At 42.4% G+C, this 21,556-nt stretch overlaps 1 protein-coding gene across 1 annotated transcript in view; it reads left to right on the forward strand.

The window, feature by feature from the left end:
- Window positions 1–21,556, forward strand: part of LOC127643798 (complement C3-like) — a 57,006-nt gene that overhangs the window by 3,499 nt on the left and 31,951 nt on the right. The window contains exons 5-20 of the mRNA XM_052126689.1: window positions 303–391; window positions 4,899–4,981; window positions 5,080–5,167; window positions 5,277–5,379; window positions 5,456–5,576; window positions 8,036–8,151; window positions 8,522–8,674; window positions 9,538–9,744; window positions 10,643–10,834; window positions 18,331–18,486; window positions 18,774–18,903; window positions 19,299–19,370; window positions 19,481–19,678; window positions 19,865–19,979; window positions 20,782–20,870; window positions 20,939–21,078. Coding sequence (XP_051982649.1) covers window positions 303–391; window positions 4,899–4,981; window positions 5,080–5,167; window positions 5,277–5,379; window positions 5,456–5,576; window positions 8,036–8,151; window positions 8,522–8,674; window positions 9,538–9,744; window positions 10,643–10,834; window positions 18,331–18,486; window positions 18,774–18,903; window positions 19,299–19,370; window positions 19,481–19,678; window positions 19,865–19,979; window positions 20,782–20,870; window positions 20,939–21,078 — 2,052 coding nt within the window. The remainder of the gene's footprint in view (window positions 1–302; window positions 392–4,898; window positions 4,982–5,079; window positions 5,168–5,276; window positions 5,380–5,455; window positions 5,577–8,035; window positions 8,152–8,521; window positions 8,675–9,537; window positions 9,745–10,642; window positions 10,835–18,330; window positions 18,487–18,773; window positions 18,904–19,298; window positions 19,371–19,480; window positions 19,679–19,864; window positions 19,980–20,781; window positions 20,871–20,938; window positions 21,079–21,556) is intronic.

The following is a 21,556-nucleotide window of genomic DNA, read 5'->3' on the forward strand; positions in this document are numbered from 1 at the left end:
GTAATAAAAAGTCCACTTGAGCTGGTTTATAATTTACAAACAATAAAAACAATGCAAACGTATACATTAGCTGATCAACATACAGTGTAAGGCTCGTCGCTTGCCACAGTCAGTTTGTTCATTCCTGTTGCGTGTCCTCAACCTGGCAACCCACGTGAGCGTCTGCGGAGGAGGGGGTGGGGGAGACAACTCTCTCCCATATTTTGAATTTGGATGGCGTTGCCCATTTTAAATTCTTGATATTTCATATTGCTCCTTTAAAATTTCAAGAAGATGATCAAAATCACTGTTTGTATTTCCAGACACCTGATGGAATCATTGTTAAGAGTCAGACACAGTCTCCAGATAATGGAATGATGACTGGAGACTTTGGATTAGCAAGTCCAGTCATGTATGTGTTTATACTCCGTCAGTGCATTCATCAATAACACAATTCATGCATCAATAATAATAATAATAGTTTTATTTTTATAGTGCCTTTCTAGAACACAAAGTTGCATTACAGCACAAGACAAACAAATCAGAAAAATGTAAACAAAATTCTGTAAAGCACACCCAGATAGGGCAGGATCATTGACCTCAGTGGGGAGGGTGGGGTAAGCTGAGCCACTTTTTACTTGCGGTAAGTTTATGACAAACTGAAAATGTATTCAAAACAAATGCTTGTACATTTTCTTTCGATTATGCAAGCCGTAATTCATAAAATAATGATAAAATCATGGAGCAATGTCATAACCTGGCCTATCCCCAGACAAGCGCACTTTCGGCATGTTAAAGAGATGATTCAGGTGTTTGGATCTCAGTCGTGGAGTTGTGTTGTACAGTCCTGGCAGAATGAGCCAGATCACAGCGCTTTCACTATTCAGTCGGCTTCATTTAAACAACTCACTCGTGCACTGAATCATGTGAAGCAGTTTCTCACTTCATAAAACAGTATTGTGCTCATTAAGAGCATACAGGTAACTTCGAGAAACTCAAATAGTGCTGTGAATATGTGACCATCTCAAATAGTCATGCTACTTTTCCCCATATATTCCTAGCATCAGTTTTCAAAGTCCACCGTGTGACTTTCTGCAATTTTAAACAGATTGTGTACCTGGTTGTGTACCATTTTTAACAAATGTGAAATCTGCTGCTTCAACGTTTGCCCAAATTGGCTCAGATCATATTCAGTCCAATTAAATTAAACTGAATCTAGCTGAATTGGTTTTTAATGGACGTCACCTCACTCCAAAAAATCCCCAGTGGGGGTGCAATGACAAAAAAAGTTATACAAAATACTTTTTCTGGACAAAAAAAAAAAGTTGCATACTTTATTTCGTTGGACCGCCTTTAGCTTTAATGACAGCATGCATTGTTTCGACAAACTTATGCAACGTTACAACATTTATTTCCTTCCAAAAATCTTGTATTTACGACGGGAGAGTCGAAACACTCTGTAAAGTCTTCTCCAGCACATCCCAAAGACTTTCAATGGGGTTACGGGTCAGGACTCTGTGGGGAAAACGATTCGTCAAGCTCCCTGAACCACTCTTTCACAATAGGAGCCCCATGAATCTTGACATTGTTGTTCTTTTCCACGACCACAGTTGTTTAAGACGGTGTTTCCCAACACACACTAGTGTGCCGTGAAAGATTGTCAGGTGTGCTGTGAAAATTATAAAATTCCTAAATGCACAAAATAAATAAATACATGAAAAAAAGTTATAATTTCAGGGAACCAAACTCCTCACCTTTCAGAGAAATATGCTGTTTTGAAACATTGTGAAGAGCAATGATTAATGTGTAAAAGTGAGTGATATTTATACGTGTAAAGGGTCATCACATGACTCACGTCAGCGCTGCAGAATACATTGAAGTCTATGAAGCGAGTGATATTTATACGAGGAAAGGGTCATCACATGACTCGCGTCAGCGCTGCAGAATACATTGAAGTCTATGAAGCGAGTGATGTTTATACGCGTAAAGGGTCATCACATGACTCACGTCAGCGCTGCAGAATACATTGAAGTCTATGAAGTGAGTGATATTTATACGAGGAAAGGGTCATCACATGACTCGCGTCAGCGCTGCAGAATACATTGAAGTCTATGAAGCGAGTGATATTTATACGTGTAAAGGGTCATCACATGACTCGCGTCAGTGCTGCAGAATACATTGAAGTCTATGAAGCGAGTGATATTTATACGTGTAAAGGGTCATCACATGACTCGGCGTCAGCTCTGCAGAATACATTGAAATCTATGAAGCGAGTGATATTTATACGTGTAAAGGGTCATCACATGACTCGTGTCAGCTTGCAGAATACATTGAAGTCTATGAAGCGAGTGATATTTATACGAGTAAAGGGTCATCACATGACTCGTGTCAACGCTGCAGAATACATTGAAGTCTATGAAGCGAGTGATATTTATACGAGTAAAGGGTCATCACATGACTCGTGTCAGCTGCAGAATACATTGAAGTCTATGAAGCGAGTGATATTTATACGAGTAAAGGGTCATCACATGACTCGGCGTCAGCTCTGCAGAATACATTGAAGTCTATGAAGTGAGTGATATTTATACGAGTAAAGGGTCATCACATGACTCGTGTCAGCCTGCAGAATACATTGAAGTCTATGAAGTGAGTGATATTTATACGAGTAAAGGGTCATCACATGACTCGTGTCAGCTGCAGAATACATTGAAGTCTATGAAGTGAGTGATATTTATACGAGTAAAGGGTCATCACATGACTCGTGTCAGCGCTGCAGAATACATTGAAGTCTATGAAGTGAGTGATATTTATACGAGTAAAGGGTCATCACATGACTCGTGTCAGCTGCAGAATACATTGAAGTCTATGAAGTGAGTGATATTTATACGAGTAAAGGGTCATCACATGACTCGCGTCAGCTCTGCAGAATACATTGAAGTCTATGAAGTGAGTGATATTTATACGTGTAAAGGGTCATCACATGACTCAGCGTCAGCTTGCAGAATACATTGAAGTCTATGAAGTGAGTGATATTTATACGAGTAAAGGGTCATCACATGACTCGCGTCAGCTGCAGAATACATTGAAGTCTATGAAGTGAGTGATATTTATACGAGTAAAGGGTCATCACATGACTCGCGTCAGCGCTGCAGAATACATTGAAGTCTATGAAGTGAGTGATATTTATACGAGTAAAGGGTCATCACATGACTTGCGTCAGCGCTGCAGAATACATTGAAGTCTATGAAGTGAGTGATATTTATACGAGTAAAGGGTCATCACATGACTCGTGTCAGCGCTGCAGAATACATTGAAGTCTATGAAGTGTGTGATATTTATATGCGTAAAGGGTCATCACATGACTCGCGTCAGCGCTGCAGAATACATTGAAGTCTATGAAGCGAGTGATATTTATACGTGTAAAGGGTCATCACATGACTCGTGTCAGCACTGCAGAATACATTGAAGTCTATGAAGCGAGTGATATTTATACGTGTAAAGGGTCATCACATGACTCGCGTCAGCGCTGCAGAATACATTGAAGTCTATGACGTGAGTGATATTTATACGAGTAAAGGGTCATCACATGACTCGCGTCAGTGCTGCAGAATACATTGAAGTCTATGAAGTGAGGGATATTTATACGAGTAAAGGGTCATCACATGACTCGCGTCAGTGCTGCAGAATACATTGAAGTCTATGAAGTGAGGGATATTTATACGGGTAAAGGGTCATCACATGACTCGCGTCATCGCTGCAGAATACATTGAAGTCTATCACGCGAGTCATGTGATGAACATAAAGTCCTTTTATTACTTTCTGCTATCAAAGCAACTGCAAGCTTTATTTCTCTCTTCCAAATACATGTTTTCATTGTTTATTGTGCACAGCTCCCGCTTTTTTACATGGCAAACTGGTAAAATCGCCCCTCCGTGACGCTTTCTGCAATATATGTCATTTGACGTTGTGTTCAGCCTCCAGAACCAAATGAAGTCGTCTGTCTGAGGCAAAGACACAAAATCTAATGATAATCACCTCAGCATCAGTCTCCCTTGATGCGCTTGATTACGCACAGACGAGTTTAAGGTTTGAGCTGTCGATTGAGTTCTGTTCAGTTCATTCTTTACGTGTTTTGTTCATAATTTAATCATATTTGTTTTTGTAATATTGCGTTGTTCGGCCTCCGCTGTTGTTTGTCTGTTTTCTTCATAAATAAATAAATGTATAATCTGCGGTATGCTCGTCCAGTAAGTTTGTGATAAAAACTGTGAACTAAAATAAAAGCTATTAAATGTCTTATTATCATTACATGAAAATTAAAATGACGGGTAATAATAGATGTCGGAATTTGTACGACCCTGACAGTCAAAATGACGGACGATGAGGAAGTCTAACGCAAGCGCTGTATGTGACTTGTGTTTTTTTTTTTTTTTTGCATAGCCGAATTTCAAACATTACAAGTAAACATGTGACAAGAGTTCTTGAAAAATGAAAAATATTGACAACGGTTAGCCTATGTGGGATAGTCGTGTGCCATATAATGTTTCTGTCGTAAAAAAGAAACACTGAGTTAAGAAGTGAGAAGCTACATACTGCATCAGTTAAAAGAACTGTTGCAGCTGAAACATATTAATCACTGCAATAATCAACAATCATAGACTCTTAATTATCTGCTTATCTAGATCCAATCTGCAACATTTTGTTTGTTTTTTGGACAGGCGGTGCATATTTTGGTCTTTAATTTGTTCATTATCAATTGTAACACTGAGCTTTGGAAAGGCACTATACCAATACATGTTTCCTGAGCAGTGCATTTAGAACAATGTTTTACTTGTAAACTCATTTGTACAATTCAGTGGAACAGATTTTAACATATTCTCTTTACTTCCCACCATTCATATAAAATCTGTCATTTTAAGCCATGGGATCTGGCAAATATCAGCAAAGTTTAAAAATTATCCTCATTTGAATTACTCTGCAGAGTTTGAAGTCAAAGAATACGGTAAGAGGAATGCACTTTACACATCTGCTGAAAAAGTTCATTTTACAGTGTTTTTGGTGCACAATGTGGCAAATGATGTTATGTCTTCCATCTGACAGTGCTGCCCAGATATCAAGTCACATTGAAGCCAGACAGACCGTTTTTCTACATTGATGATGATGAGCTGTTGGTCAACATCGAAGCAGAGTAACAGCTGAATTCTGAAATACTCTTCATTTTCTTTTGCATTATGAGAAGCTACAATCTAAACTTGTACCACATGTCTGAAAATGTCACTGTGTTGTTCCTCTTGAAGCTATTTGTTCGGTCAGCCAGTTGAAGGGATAGCTCTTGCAGTGTTTGGCATAATAGTAGACAACAAACAAATAAACTTCCCAGAAACCCTCCAGAGAGTACCTGTGAGTATTCATCAAGGAACTTCACACTAACACCTTTGACTTACTTCATAGCATGATTGTCTCTGTGGCTCTGTAGATCAAACATGGAAAAGGATCGGTAGTGCTGAAAAAGGAACACATTCATACAGCGACACAGAAGATGGAGGACCTTGTTGAAAGAACCATATTCATATCTGTTAGTGTTATGTCTGAATCTGGTAAGAAGTATGGGAGTGTGGGAGTGTGTGTGTGTGTGTGTGTGTGTGTGTGTGTGTGTGTGTGTGTGTGCGCGTGCGTGTGTGTGCGTAAGTGTGTGTGTGCGTGCGTGCATGTGTAAGTGTGTGTGTGTGCGTGCGTGAGTGTGTGTGTGTCAGTGTGTGTGTGTGTGTGCGCGAGTGTGAGTGTGCATGTGTGTGTCCAGGTTTTATCTACATTGTGTGGACAAAATGTCCCACAAGGATAGTAAAACATGACATTTTTGACCTTGTGGGAACATTTTGTCAGTCCCCATGAGGAAAACAGCTTATAAATCATACGAAATAATGTTTAATTGAAACTGTAAAAATGCAGAAAGTTTTTTGTGAGGGTTAGGTTTAGGGGTAGGGTTAGGTTTAGGGGATGTGTTGGGGTAAGGGGTTGTGATTGGTTTAGGGGATGTGTTGGGTTTAGGGGTTGTGTTGGGTTTAGGGGATGTGTTGGGGTTAGGGGTTGTGATTGGTTTAGGGGATGTGTTGGGTTTAGGGGATGTGTTGGGGTTAGGGGTTGTGATTGGTTTAGGGGTTGTGTTGGGGTTAGGGGATGTGTTGGGTTTAGGGGATGTGTTGGGTTTAGGGGTTGTGTTGGGTTTAGGGGATGTGTTGGTTTAGAGGTTGTGTTGGGTTTAGGGGTTGTGTTGGGTTTAGGGGATGTGTTGGGTTTAGGGGATGTGTTGGGTTTAGGGGGTGTGTTGGGGTTAGGGGTTGTGTTGTGTTTAGGGGATGTGTTGGGTTTAGGGGTTGTGTGAGGTTTAGGGGTTGTGTTGGGTTTAGGGGATGTGTTGGGGTTAGGGGTTGTGTTGGGTTTATGGGTTGTGTTGGGTTTAGGGTTTGTGTTGGGTTTAGGGGTTGTGTTGGGGTTAGGGGATGTGTTGGGGTTAGGGGATGTGTTGGGGTTAGGGGTTGTGTTGGGTTTAGGGGATGTGTTGGGTTTAGGGGTTGTGTTGGGTTTAGGTGTTCTGTTGGGTTTAGGGGATGTGTTGGGTTTAGGGGTTGTGTTGGGTTTAGGTGTTCTGTTGGGTTTAGGGGATGTGTTGGGTTTAGGGGTTGTGTTGGGTTTAGGGGATGTGTTGGGTTTAGGGGTTGTGTTGGGTTTAGGGGTTGTGTTGGGTTTAGGGGATGTGTTGGGTTTAGGGGATGTGTTGGGGTTAGGGGTTGTGTTGGGTTTAGGGGTTGTGTTTGGTTTAGGTGTTCTGTTGGGTTTAGGGGTTGTGTTGGGTTTAGGGGATGTGTTGGGTTTAGGGGATGTGTTGGGTTTATAGGTTGTGTTGGGTTTATAGGTTGTGTTGGGTTTATGGGGATGTGTTGGGTTTAGGGGATGTGTTGGGTTTATGGGTTGTGTTGGGTTTAGGGGTTGTGTTGGGTTTAGGGGATGTGTTGGGTTTATGGGTTGTGTTGGGTTTAGGGGATGTGTTGGGTTTATGGGTTGTGTTGGGTTTAGGGGTTGTGTTGGGTTTAGGGGATGTGTTGGGTTTATGGGTTGTGTTGGGTTTAGGGGATGTGTTGGGGTTAGGGGTTGTGTTGGGTTTAGGGGTTGTGTTGGGTTTAGGGGTTCTGTTGGGTTTAGGGATGTGTTGGGTTTAGGGATGTGTTGGGTTTAGGGGTTGTGTTGGGGTTAGGGGATGTGTTGGGTTTAGGGATGTGTTGGGTTTAGGGGCTGTGTTGGGTTTAGGGGTTGTGTTGGGTTTAGGGGATGTGTTGGGTTTATGGGTTGTGTTGGGTTTAGGGGTTGTGTTGGGTTTAGGGATGTGTTGGGTTTAGGGGATGTGTTGGGTTTAGGGCTTGTGTTGGGGTTAGGGATGTGTTGGGTTTAGGGGTTGTGTTGGGTTTAGGGGATGTGTTGGGTTTAGGGGTTGTGTTGGGTTTAGGGTCTGTGCTGGGGTTAGGGATGTGTTGGGTTTAGGGGTTGTGTTGGGTTTAGGGGATGTGTTGGGTTTAGGGATGTGTTGGGTTTAGGGCTTGTGCTGGGGTTAGGGGATGTGTTGGGTTTAGGGGTTGTGTTGGGTTTAGGGATGTGTTGGGTTTAGGGGTTGTGTTGGGTTTAGGGTTTGTGTTGGGGTTAGGGGATGTGTTGGGTTTAGGGGTTGTGTCGGGTTTAGGGGATGTGTTGGGTTTAGGGGTTGTGTTGGGTTTAGGGGTTCTGTTGGGTTTGGGGGATGTGTTGGGTTTAGGGGTTGTGTTGGGTTTAGGGGTTGTGTTGGGTTTAGGGGATGTGTTGGGTTTAGGGGTTGTGATTGGTTTAGGGGTTGTGTTGGGTTTAGGGGTTGTGTTGGGTTTAGGGGTTGTGTTGGGTTTAGGGGATGTGTTGGGTTTAGGGGATAGAATATTAAGTTTGTACGGTATAAAAATAATTATGTCTATGAAGAGTCCTCAAAAAACATGAAAACCCAACGTGTGTGTGTGTGTGTGTGTGTGTGTTTCAGGTAATGAGATTGTGGAGGCTCAAAGGGGAAGAATTCACATAGTTAAATCCCCATATTCCATTCACTTCACAAGGACCCCAAAGTACTTCAAACCAGGAATGCCCTTTGGTTTAACTGTACGGCAAGTTCTGGCCTCAAACCATCACCAATGATAAAATTGTTCACCAAAATTACAATTAAAATTCAAGTTGAAATCAAACTCCAGTAAAATCAACTGGACTTTTGGTCTGCACATTAGATTTGGTGTTATATGTACGCTAGTATAATTGACTAAATAAACTTTTACGTATTTAAATGTTACAGTCTATGTCTTCCAGAAACATAGACCAAAAATATTGATAGCATCGGCTTGATGTTATTGATGTGACCAATTTATTTCCAATATAAACATTAATGCTAGAATTAAAAGCATGAATAGATTTCACCTTCAAATCTTAAGTCTTAATTTTACCAGATTGAATGCTGACTTTACTGCTCTTTTTAAAGGTGTATGTGACAAATCCTGACCAAACACCAGCAGAGGGAGTCGACTTGTTTGTGGATAAAATAAAAGAGGATATGTCGGGGAAGACGGACAGTAACGGGATAGTCAAGCTGACCGTAAATACGGATAAACAATCCAGCAGCCTAAAAATCAGTGTAAGAGTCTCATCACACATAAAGCTGAAAACAGATACAGGACAATGCTGGTAGGAGCACCATAATCCACCATTACAAGTTTATAGTCATGATCAATAACAGAGTCTGTAATGGATGGATGTCTACATTAGAATCGGTTTCAGAGTTTCTCCATGGAGGTGATAACTAGTCTTCTGAGAGACCTGTGTACATCTGTGTGTGTTCATAGCTGTGGAAGCTGCTCTTAGGCATAATGAATGGTCGAATGAATAACTGGTTTGTATCAGAAGATTCTCAATGACGGTGAACGATCTAACCAGGTTTATATTTTTAAAAAAAAATCTGCTTGCTCTGCTGAAAGGACCAGAATGGGATGCTGGTGTTCCCAGCAGGCTTCTAAAGTATCTTAACCAAGACTTTATTGGTCCACCAGTAGTAGGAGTCACCCAAAAGCCCATCACATTTTTTACAGTGAGCAGCACGGCTATGTTGGTCCACCATCTGTAAATTCATGCTCTTCTAAGCTGGACTTTTCAGCAGGTGATTGAATAGCAAATATTGTTACTGCATATCCAGAATATGGAGATGAAAATACAGTATGTTAAGTCGATATACCGTAAATCATGAGGGGTTAGGGGCCCTTCAATGGTCCACTGTTGGCAGTGTGTGATGAAGTGCACTTGAAGCCAATGGTGCCTTGTCACCACATAAAATTCAGAGGACAGTGACTTGCCTATGGATAAACTCGTAGGTCAAGGAAGTCTGTGACAGGGTAGCTGTGCCAGAAGTAAGGGATGTAGCCCCTGGACAAAAGCCAGAGATTGCTTGGTTGTTTTAGTGTGAGTTCAATAACTGATGGTTATAAAATGTGTCTTCCCATGAAGGTAAAAACAAAGGATCAACGGATCAGAATGGACAGGCAGGCAGAGAACGAGATTGAGGTGCATTCCTACACACCCAAAGAGAACTCCAAAAACTACCTGCACATTGACGTAACAGAAAAAGAGCTAAAACTGGGAGAACAGGTCACATTCAAACTGAATCTTGGGGATAGTACTGGCATTCAAACGATTTACGACTTCACTTACCTGGTGTGTACATTATACCCTCTTGGAGTTAAAATACACTCAATATGTACTAGATGCACTTGAAATTCATATGTACAACATGCACTGCAGTCTGTTGGCCCTTACCATAAAAAATACAAATGTAAAAATAAAGATTTAAAAGGAGCAAGTTTATAAAACACAGGTTAGAGTAAATGGCTTTCTAATTGTTGGTGTCAGGAAGGGAAACAAACTAGATGAGTCCGAAAGGCTCATTCACATTTACGTTTTCACAGTGAAATTCCACGGCGAAGAAGGCATGGGCTGAGGTGAAGCGAATGTGAAACCAGCAAAAATAACATTTGTTAAGCAGCCTGTTTTTTTAAGCATCACTCTATACCCTGGGATAGTGAAGTTCAGAGGTCATTGCCAAACCAAGCAACTTCAAATTGGTCAACACTGCAAATGCGTGTGTCAAAGCTCAACTAATTTGAACCCGTGCAAAATTTGCATAGGGAAATTTCTTCACCACTGGAACACCATCAGTCGAAATTCCTGATAGCACTGATATCCATTGAGATGACTGTATTTCGCCCAAAGAATTTCACTGTGCAGAAGGAAAATGTGACTGAGCCTTAATTGATTTGCTGAAAGTCTGGTAAGTGGGTGCTAGCTATAATAGAAAAAAAACAGTCACCACTTGCATTTTAATTAGGTTACTGCAGTCAAAACTCTGTCTTTGCTAGTACTTTACTAATGCAATTGAAACTGCAGCACTTTTCGTGTTACTGTCTCCATAAGATGAATCGCTTATGTTGTATCCTTCCTCATTTTGTAAGTCACTTTGGATAAAAACGTCTGCTAAATTAATGAATGTAAATTAAGTCAACTATGGGACCTTAATGGTCACTGATACTTCACTTTTTGGTTTATTTTGAATCAGGTCCTTAGCAAAGGACAGATTGTGAGTGTCAACCGATACAAGCGGTCAGGTAATGATTTGATAGCGCTGCATCTGACTGTGACCAAAGACATGGTGCCCTCTTTCCGGATATTGGCTTATTACCATCTGGGCTCATCTGAGGTGGTATCTGACTCAGTCTGGGTTGATGTGAAGGACACATGCATGGGAACGGTGAGTCAATGAGTGCACTACATGTTTTGTATAATGACTATGTATTAGTGGTTGTACTGACTACTAGTACTAACATTAGTTGACACATTGGGTATGTGTCAACTAGTTGTGGATCACAACTTCAGTTTTACTTGCTTTATCCATGATGACAGAATGAGGATTTAGTGTAAGGTGATCAGATTACATGCTGTAAACTGTGATTTGTAACGTATTCCGTATGATTACTCAAGGTCAATAATGTATTGTAAATTCTTTGGATTACTTCTTCAGCACTGGTCGATTTTTTTCACTTGTTTTGACTATAAAAACTCTTGTTACCACTTCTTAAAAATACAGTCTCTGAAAAACCCAAATATCTTATGCAGTGTTGTTTCTAAAACAACATAAATCAAACTGATCATGTTTTAAAGAGCAACATGCAGGTTGGACACCCCTATATAGCATAGTGTATGTTGATGATAAAACAACTAGATTTTCTGAACTGGAGTAATATATATTTAGCCATTAACGATATTTTGAGATAAATTGTGATAAAATAACTTCCGCGTCTATAAAGCACTAACCGGAAGTGACGATGGCCGAGGGAGTCTGGTCAAGCTCAACATAACATAGAATACAAGCTTAGTTACCAACTGGATCAGTAATAAATCAGTAAATAAAAAAAGAGATATAAAACCAAAGCAACTCTGACAAGTCAAAAAAATCTAGGGGATTTCTACATATTGAGTAATACATTTGGACCTTGCAATTTACTGGAGAGTATAACGTTAGCCTCACGGGGATACAAAATCAGGCGGAGGGCGGCGGAGAACAGTTTGAATTGAAATCGGGGAAACGGGAGAGTTGGGCTAGCATCCTGCCAATAGCTATAGCATTATGCAAACTACTAAATTCATTTCAGAAGGCAGACAATTACGTTATGACAACCTGTCCTAAAGCTCAGTCTCTCTCCCTCTCTCTGTATTATTATACTAAATAAATATTAAATATTTAATATTATAAAAAATATATTATATAAAAATATTATACTATTATTATTACGAAATTACACAGAGTTAAAATAATTAAAAGTAAGACTTACTCTGCTAAGTGCTCGTTTTCGTTGCACAGAATGTCTGCTAACGTTAGCACTTGGTCCTCCAGTCCGCCACGCCAAAATCCGGTGTAAACTTTGACGGTGGACTTGATTCCATCGAGTGCACCGAGGAACAGCATCAGTAATCAGCCTCACGTGGTCCTTACTCCGAAATCCCATCCGAGACTCCAACAAATCTCCAGGTCGATAATTCTCCGGAGTGAAATGTGCGCCACAAACGACCGAAGTGTGTGGTAACAGACGCCGCAGTGAAGTCTGCTCTCTTCACCTGCACAAAACGCACTCAAGACCGAAAAGCCTTGTTTTTTCTAGAAGGAAAATGATGGACACGATGTCCTGACAGGCTGGAATTCGTGCAACCAGCACAAACACAATAATTTACCATTATGGCTTCTCTAAAACTTTCTGTCTCTCACTACTGCTCTAACTACATCAACACCCACAATGAGAGCTGACCACGAGCTCTTTTATTTGCCTCGCCCTACGTCATATGACGCGTTGCTATAGCGGGAAAGGCGTATTCCAGATCCTAGCACATTTTCATCAAAATCTCTACATCAAATGAGATTTCATTAGTAATTTCTACATATGTGTTTTTAAAAGACCTCTGCAGACAATATAAAGTATTAATTCAGTTATAAATTCAACCTGCATGTTGCTCTTTAAGGATTTTTAGATATTTTTACAGGAAAACAACACAAAAATTATGATCAAGAATATGATTTTTGCCCTAATATCAAAGGTTTTACTGGAAAAATGTCTCTGGTTATGTATGTAACCCTTGTTCCATGAAAAAAGCGGAACGAGATGCTGCGCTGAAGAGCGCTTTGGGAACACGTCTCAGTTGTGACCAGCTGTGCATATGTATGCAACACGTCAATGAACATTGACTGGAATTTATAGCCTCTGCCGATGTAATCATTGGACGCACCTGGCGCAGTGGCTATAAATAGATCCGTCACCGGTGCATCATCAGATATTTAGTTTGAAGAGCAGTCCTGGGGGCATCCCAGTGCGGCAGAATAGCGCAGCATCTCGTTCCGCTTTTTTCAGGGAACAAGGGTTACATACGTAACCCGAGATTCCCCTTACAAAAAGCTACACTAGGATGCTGCGCTGAAGAGCGCTTTGGGAACGAGAATACCCACGCCACCGCACTGTGGTTGTCCGGACCACCTACGGTTGTGTAGTGTGCTCACAAGAGCGTGCCAGGCCTCAGACATGAGCTTGAGATGTTGACTCAAGGACATAAAAACCCAGAGTGGCAAGAACATCCAAACTTATAATAATCTAATGAGTGTGTGCGGAAAGGACCAACCTGCCGCATCACAAACTAGCTGCAGAGGGAGACCTCTAGCCAAGGCTTTAGAGGAGGAGAGCCTTCTGGTAGAGTGCGCCCTAAAACCTACCTGCAATGCTTGACCGCGCACCTCGTAGAGTCTGCCAGGAGGTGACCGCCACCCGGTCACGGCTTCCAAGGGGAGAATTGCTGCCTTGACTTTACGCCACTGGTAAATGCGGTGGACATAAGTCTGAAGGGTACAGACTGGACAAAGCCTGAGAAGTCTTAGCTGCTCTGGCATTACAAACGGCAGGGAGCAGAAGGCTTAGAGAGTAACTGGCCAAGGGTCGCGAGAGGCACCTTGGGCAGGTAGTCAGGGTGAGGGTGCAAAGAATGCTTTTGGTCATACCTGGGGCAAACTCTAAACAGGCCGGCAAAAAGAGACAGAGCCTGTAGGTACCCAAGTCTCCTTAGAGACGTAATTGCCATAAGAAAAACCATCTTGAGAGTCAGAAGTCTACCAAACGCTAACTCTAGAGGTTTAAAAGGGGGGTCTTAATCAGACCCTCAAGGACTACTTGCTCAGTCCTATGAAGAGGTCCTAGTCTTAGCAGGAGGCCACAGTCGCATGGCTCACGAATGAAGCACGTGAGTAGAGGATGCCTCTTAGAGGGCACCCCGCCCACCAAGGCGTGGCAAACCAAAGTGGAGGCCACATAGAACATGGCAGTGGCAGGGCAAGTGCCCGCTGACAGTTCTTCCAACAGAAAATCCAGAACTGAAGCAAACTGGCAGTTAGCTGGTTCTGTAATATGAACTTAGTAGAGGAAAATGACGATCAGCGATCAGCGCCACCACGATCAGCCCCCCCAGGGGAGAAGTAGAGGAGACATTGCGCTATCAACAGAGGCGAAGAGGTCCTCTTCTACCCTGTAAAATCTACCCAGATCAGTACCAAGTGGAGGGAGCCCTAGCACTTAATATGGTCTCGATAACCTCAGGAGAAAGCCCTGTGTCCCTCAGTTGGTACCCTACAGGGGCCAAGAATGAAAGGTTTCACAATTCGGGCCAGGGATGAATATTGTCCCCTGAGCCTGAGAAAGAAGGTCCTCCCTGTTTGGAATCGCCCAAGTCAAACCGTTGAGGAGAGATATTAACTCCGAGAACTATACCCTGTTCGGCCAGCGCGGCGCTATCAGTAGGAGGCAAGACCCTTGCTGGCGAACATTGGCAAAGGCTCCCAGGAGCAGAGAAACCGGGGAAAGGAACGCATACAGATACATTCTGGGTCATGTATGTGTCATAAGTCCAGACCCAAGGGGGATGGGTGACTCATGGAGAAGTAGAGGAGACATTGCGCTGTTCATAGAGGCGAAGAGGTCCTCTTCTGCCCTGTACAATCTCACCCAAATTTGCTCCAAGTGGAAGGAGCCCGAGCATTTAAAATGGTCTCAATAACCTCAGGAGAAAGCCCTGTGTCACTCAGTTGGTACCCTACAGGGGCCAAGCATGAAAGGTTCCACAATTCTAGGCAGGGGTGAAATATTGTCTCCTGTGCCTGAGAAAGAAGATCCTTCCTGTTCGGAATCGCCCAAGGCGAACCGCCGAGGAAAGAAATTAACTCCAAGAACCAAACCGTTTGGCCAGCACGGCGCTATCAGTAAGAGGCAAGACCCTTGCTGGCGAACTCTGGTCAACTACTACCTTAGGGTGGAGTTTCCACTCCCCCGTTGGTATTTTCTATCTGGACAGAAAAACTGCTCCCACATACGGGCATCCAGGGATATAAGTTGCCCTGAGTAACAGGAGCTGCCCTGGACCCCAAGGAGAATCTGACGCATCAGAAATACAGCTGACAAGAATGTGACATCTCCCTGATGTTTTATGTAAGAGGCTACCGCTGTATTGTCTACCCGCACAAGACATGGCAGCCTCAGGAGGAAGTATTTCAGGGCCAGAAATACAGCCACCAACTCGAGACAGTGACTGTGACAACCGAGCTGACGACCCTCCTATCCCCTTATGCTGGACGACCACTTAAGACCGCTACCCAGCCCATCAGGGAGGCGTCTGTCGTTAGCAGACTGCAACAACAAGATGCACCTAGAGTGGGACCCAAGGTAGAAAACCAGGGTCTGAACCACATAGAAAGGGAACGAAGCCCGAGCGTAACCCTTATTGGCCTAGGGGATTTGGCCCTTGGAAGCCACAACAAAAATGGCCTAATGTGCAAACGGTCCAGAGGGATTCTCAGAACTTCTCAGTGAAGAAGTGCGTCATAAGACCAATGGTGACCAGCCAAGCATGATGTTGGGCTTGTGACACGATCGTCTTGATAGGCAGCATCTTGGACTTGAACACCCAGACTGGATAGTTCAGGATTTAAAATCTAATGCCAGACGCAACCCCTCACCCTCCACAGGAACCAGGAAGTATATGGTGTAAAAACCTGACTCTCTCTCTGAAGGGGAACACGTTCTATGGCCCCTTTTAACCAGTAGATTTGCAGTTTTGTTTTTTGATTTTTTTAGTCGACTTGACTGATCCGGTTTCACGGAGGTGGCGACAACGCCGTTGAAATGCGGAAAAAGGTGAGAGAATTAAATTCTGTAGCCACTTTCTACTGTTCTTAGAGCCCACATAGAAATACCGGGCAGAAGTTTCCACGCTGCCAGGTTTTCTAGGATGGATAATACATTTCAGAACTTCCTGTTGAGGGGATGTCGGGTGTTCTGAGTCCTGGAATAAGGCAGGAAACAGCGGTACACCCAACTTTTAGTTTGAAGCCTCTGCTTCCAGAAACACCAGAGGCAGAGGGAAAGGAGAGGATTCATGAGGGTACCGGGAGGGGCATAGTGACTAGAACACGCGGGTTAAGTGTAAAACCCTCAGGGTTTTTTCCTCTTTGAAATAACCGCCCTGAGGTCTTGCTTTGGAGGCTGTCGGGGGCGACGAGCCTGTCCCCAGACCTTATGAGGGGGAGCACGACTCGCCATGCTCTGTTTTTGAGCCTCTCTTCTAACAGGACCGGGGTGGGACTGGGTGGACGATGGCCCCGCCCCCTGAGTGCGGCGAGGGAAGATTGTCCAAACGCTTCCTCATGGCTTTTTACCTCCTGGAACCTGGAGATAACCGTAGTCATAGCGTCTCCAAAAAGCCCAGAAGGCGAAATTGGGGCATCAAGGAGAAAAGTCTTAACTTTGTCCTTGATGCCCGATAGGTTGAGCCACAAGTGTGACCAAAGCGGACATAGACCAGCAAATAACATGGGCTGTCTGTTTGGTTGCACGAAGAGACAGGTCCGTAGCTCGACAAAGCTCAGAAAATGCTTCGTCGAGCGCAGGACCTGCACTCAGGCCCTTAAGCAGATCAGCCTGGTATGCTTGCAAGACCGCCATGGTGTGCAGAGCAGCACCAGCCTGACCCACCGCTTGATACACCTTCCCCATTAGCGTGGAGGTGGTCCTGCATGGCTTCGTGGAGAGGGACCACCTCTGAGTATAGAGTTAACATATAGAGGTAACATTTAGAGTGAAAAAACAAAACGTACCATCCTCCATCGTGGATCAACCCCAGTCCAGCAAACTCTACCTCCCATTGCTCGCCGGTCTAGATAGCGTCCATTTGGTCGAACCACTTCCACTTTTCCTTGATGTTTCTGTAGTCACTTTTAAGTTTTTTTTACTTTTCCCTGCACTGTTAGTAGGTCCGTTGGTCCAACAGCTGTGACACTTCCTGAAAGACGTTTTCGTTTTGCGTCATTTCGTTCGTCGCTAACGAAAGGAACGTCTGCACCTCGTTTATTGACCACCGCGTGGTTTTGCACACTGACATTTCTTTTTACAATTCGAAAGCCGTGTAAACAAATGATACTGCTATCGCTGTTGCTAACTTTAAAACTAGCGAGTTGATGTCCCGTGTCGCAAATACAGTGACGCCAGTAATGGCGATTCTCTCTGACCAATCAGTGATCTGCAGGATTTTGACGTCACATTTAGTATCGGCTCGGCTCGCTTGGAAACTCGACTGAGGTGGTACTAAAAAAAGTACCAGGTACTATCCACAGTGGAAAGTTGAGTCGTACCGTGCTGTGGAAAAGCCCCAATAATATCACTAGTAAATATTATGTGACATGAACAATTCATCAGCAAAGGGAGTTTGTTACAAAATTGTGTTCTTCAGGGAAGTATAAACATACTGGATATATTTTATTTTATATTATATATTATAACCAGGGGTGCACATAACTTTATCAGTGAGTTACTCAGGTGAGTAACAGGAGATGGTGTTTGGTACTCACGCCATATGTAGCGTAGTCTTATTAAGTGCAGTCTTCCTCACTGTCCTGCCGCTGTTCTTCATTCAGCTTGTCTCGCCATCTGGCAAGTGGGTGACTGGACATTTCTTCTCGGCTAGCTTGTTTATTAACAATAGCTTGCTCCTTTCGTGTGCTCCTTGCTCTTTTCATGTTTGTCAAATAAAGGATGGTTGAAATTATTTGAGCCTTTATAAAACGCACCTGTTTTGTCTGCTAGATGTGGATTTGAGTGGCAAATCTTGCACCACATTTCAGTGCGCTCATCGTTAGCTTCAAGCCACTGCACATCTTTGAGCCACTTTTCCGAAAAAAGTCTTTTTTTCGGCTCTGGCTCCAGTTGGCGTTTCTTTGTAGGTGGCGAAACTCCAAAGAAGCTGCTTAATGTCTGTTGCTTTTTGGACATCTCTGACAGTATAACTTAGTTGACAAGCAACATGTCATGTGTAAGTTTAGATGAGAAGATTGGTTAAGTACGCAAAGGCGCGGAGTAACACAAGTACCTGCGTACCAGTTATGTGCACCCGTGATTATAACATTCAAAAACAGCTGGACAGAGCACAACGGATTTGAACATAACAGAACTCTCTCAGTTCGATTTCCTTGTTCTCTGGTTCATTCTCTGGTTTGTGTGCAGCTGTGTTGTGACTAGTTAAAATGAGTAGCTGTACAAACTCTACTGTGTATATAGCACATGATGGGGCATATTTGAATGCTGAAACTGCTCAAAAAGAAAATAACTTTACAACATTGGTTGTCATCTTTTTTCTCACTCTTTCTCTGTCACACAAAAACATAAAAAGCTTGAAGTACAGCAAGAGGATAAACAATCCGAAGTTCTTCCATCACAAATCATTACTCTGAAAATCACTGGAGACCCTGGAGCAAAGGTTGGACTGGTGGCTGTGGATAAAGCCGTTTACGTCCTCAACAACAGGAGCAGACTCACTCAAGCGAGGGTAACGGCAGTCTGTCATCTTTAAAGTGATTTCAAAGCATGTTTTCTTCGGGGAATGCAAGTTTTACCTTGTAAAGCTCTATTCAGACTGGATGGGGATGTTAGGAAAAATCCTGTTTCACAGACGCACTATGACATTAATCCCGTCCGTTTAACAATAAAGCCACGTCAGATATGAGCCTCACCTTAAATAATGAATTCCCTTAAAGCTAAAGTGCTTAATTTTTAGGTTTGGAGCAATGACGACAGATTTAAAGAAATAAATGTTTTACCTTTTTTCTGTTTTAGATCTGGGACTACATTGAAAGACAGGACATTGCTTGCACAGCAGGAAGTGGGAAAGACGCAATGGGGGTCTTTTATGATGCAGGTCTTCTGTTTGAGTCTGATACTGCAGGGGGCACTGAAAACAGAAGAGGTTTGTTTAATATAATACTGTTTGCTTGATACCTATACTGAGGTTGACGTCATTGTTAGAGGTGAAGTGTGTAATTTATGCACCTCTGGCGCCAACAGAATGGCAAACCTAATGACTGTTCAAAGAGGGTCCCCCTGTCTGCCATTGGTCAGGTGGTGAAACAGATAGAACCGCCTCAAACGCATGCCATTGGTTGAGCTAATGTTGCTGTATCAAGCTTGTCAAGATGCTCAAACATACAATATGTAGAGCCACAGCATTTACACTTTTTACCAGGGAAATCAACGGCTTACTTATAGTTCATATTAAGTTGGGATAGGAGGAGGTGTTTTAACATTAAAACATTACAGTTTCATCTTTGAAAATGTGTCTTTCCTTTTCTTACATGCGCAAAGAATTCTCTTGCCCATCCGCGCCGAAGCGAAGACGTCGTGATGTCAGTATTCTGCAGCTCAGAAACACACTTGGTCAGTAAGGATAAGACCGATAAAACATTTTAAGCTGACTTTGTCTTTAACCAGTCGTTCTTGAGACTTGTTGATATTTGTTGTTGGTATTTTGACACATTTTGCCATAGTGGGACAGTTTCAGGGCACTCTGAAGCAGTGCTGTTTGGATGGAATGGTGAAGAATTTGCTGGAGTACTCCTGTGAGCGGCGTTCAGAGTACATTGAGGATGGAGACGAATGCAAGAAAGCCTTTCTGCACTGCTGCCAGAAAGTGACCACAATGAAGGAGGAAGCCATTGAGACAGAGTTGATTCTTGCAAAGAGTAGTAAGAAACAGAAAGCTGTGGTTAACTATGTTATGTTCTTGTTTTAAATTAATGAATCATATACAAGGGTATGGCTAGTCTCACATAGCAAGACATTTGACTATAAAGCAAAAGGTTTTTATTTAATGTAATATAAAGGTATTTTATCATTTTATTTTAAATGTTTTACGTTTATTTGTTGGTAAGGTGAAGAAGAAGAAATTGAGGATATCTTTAATGATTTTAATACACGCACATCGTTCCCTGAAAGCTGGATGTGGGATACAATAACTCTTCCTAACTGTGACGGCAAGACATCATGGTCAGTAGCATAATCACCACAAAATACACTGTGTGCTTGTTGGAACTTTCATTTGGCCCTGTCTTAAAAAAATATATATTATTAATGAAGACAGATACAATGTGTAATACGATGGTTGGCTTAATCGTCATCTTCATTTGAACGATTGAGTTGTATATTGGCAAAGAAGTTCAGCGCTGAGATCCTTTCACTGTTTGTTGAGAGTAAAAGTTTGGCTTGACTTGTTACTACCTTCAATGCGTGTCCAAAGATGCTGGTAAAATGGTAAATAGTCTGCACTTATACAGCACATTTTTTAACCTTAGTGGTATTCAAAGTGCTTAACACTGTGTATTTCTAATTTTAAAGATGGTACACATGGAATATTGAAAAGCTAAAATTATTTGGAACAAAGTCGCTTTCGAGGCAAGTTAGTCCACTTTGACAGCCATCTTTGGAACACTCCTGGGCAATTATTTTCTATTGATTCAAGTGGCATAAAAGTACAGCTCCTATATACTTGAAAGGGGACAGTGCTGAATCCCCTATATGGCTGGTCGAGTTTACGATTCTTTGTCAGTATTGTGGCGGGACTTCCGTTTCTACATCCAACATATTGGGTGTTCCACATTCTCCCATTTATTTTAATACAAGTGGTGCATCTTGGGCTAAACAGTGTTTGATAAATACACATGAAAATGCTTGTTTTGTCGTTCAGTACCATGAAAATGTTTTACTTTGTCTATTGACTTGTTCTTGTCACTTGTGTTGTCCTTTATATTTAAAAATAAAATGAATAATATAGCCTACCATTTTTCTACAGTGAGACAACTTCTTTCACTGACAAGAGACACCTTAAAGATTCCATTACAACATGGGTGATCACTGCAATAAGTCTGTCAAATGATAAAGGTGAGACATTACTCACAGATACTGACATTTGTTGCATATGAGTGCTAAAGATGTTTATTTTCTCAAAGGTATTTGTGTGGCCAATCCCGAGGAGATTGTAGTTCAGAAGAAATTCTTCATCGATCTGAAGTTGCCATACTCGGCTGTCGTCAAAGAGCAAATAGAAATCAAAGCAGTTCTCCACAACTTCCTTAAACCTTTTGTAAAGGTTTGTTCCCCAAGTCTTTTGGCATAACCATTTGTTGAATATACCACAAATGACAGTAAGTGCTCATCTTCGCTCTATTCCTGTTAAGTGAATGGCATTCATGACATGTATGCTTGAGCATTGAGGCTGCCTCCACAAAGGTATCTGCTCCGGTTGACACCACGCAAACCTTATTGTAACACATGAACATCAATAATTGTGAAATTTAATTTCTAATAATTCTAAAACCTTACATTCTCGAGTCTGATCCGGTCCCGCTCAAATGGCACTGAGATCTCGCTATGCAGCTCATTCAACCTCAGGTCTGGCACGCTTCCTCCTAACTACTTAATTTACCTCTCCATTCACAGCTCTGGACAAACCCTTCAAACACACAGAGGTGAATCCATTTAAATTCTGCCTGCAACAATTCTTCCTGTGCTTGTACATAGCTACATAATATTGGCTTATTTGGTACTGTGCTCCACAGCTGTAAGTG

The sequence above is a fragment of the Xyrauchen texanus genome, chromosome 5 (genome assembly GCF_025860055.1).
Source record: "Xyrauchen texanus isolate HMW12.3.18 chromosome 5, RBS_HiC_50CHRs, whole genome shotgun sequence".
Taxonomy (NCBI): domain Eukaryota; kingdom Metazoa; phylum Chordata; class Actinopteri; order Cypriniformes; family Catostomidae; genus Xyrauchen; species Xyrauchen texanus.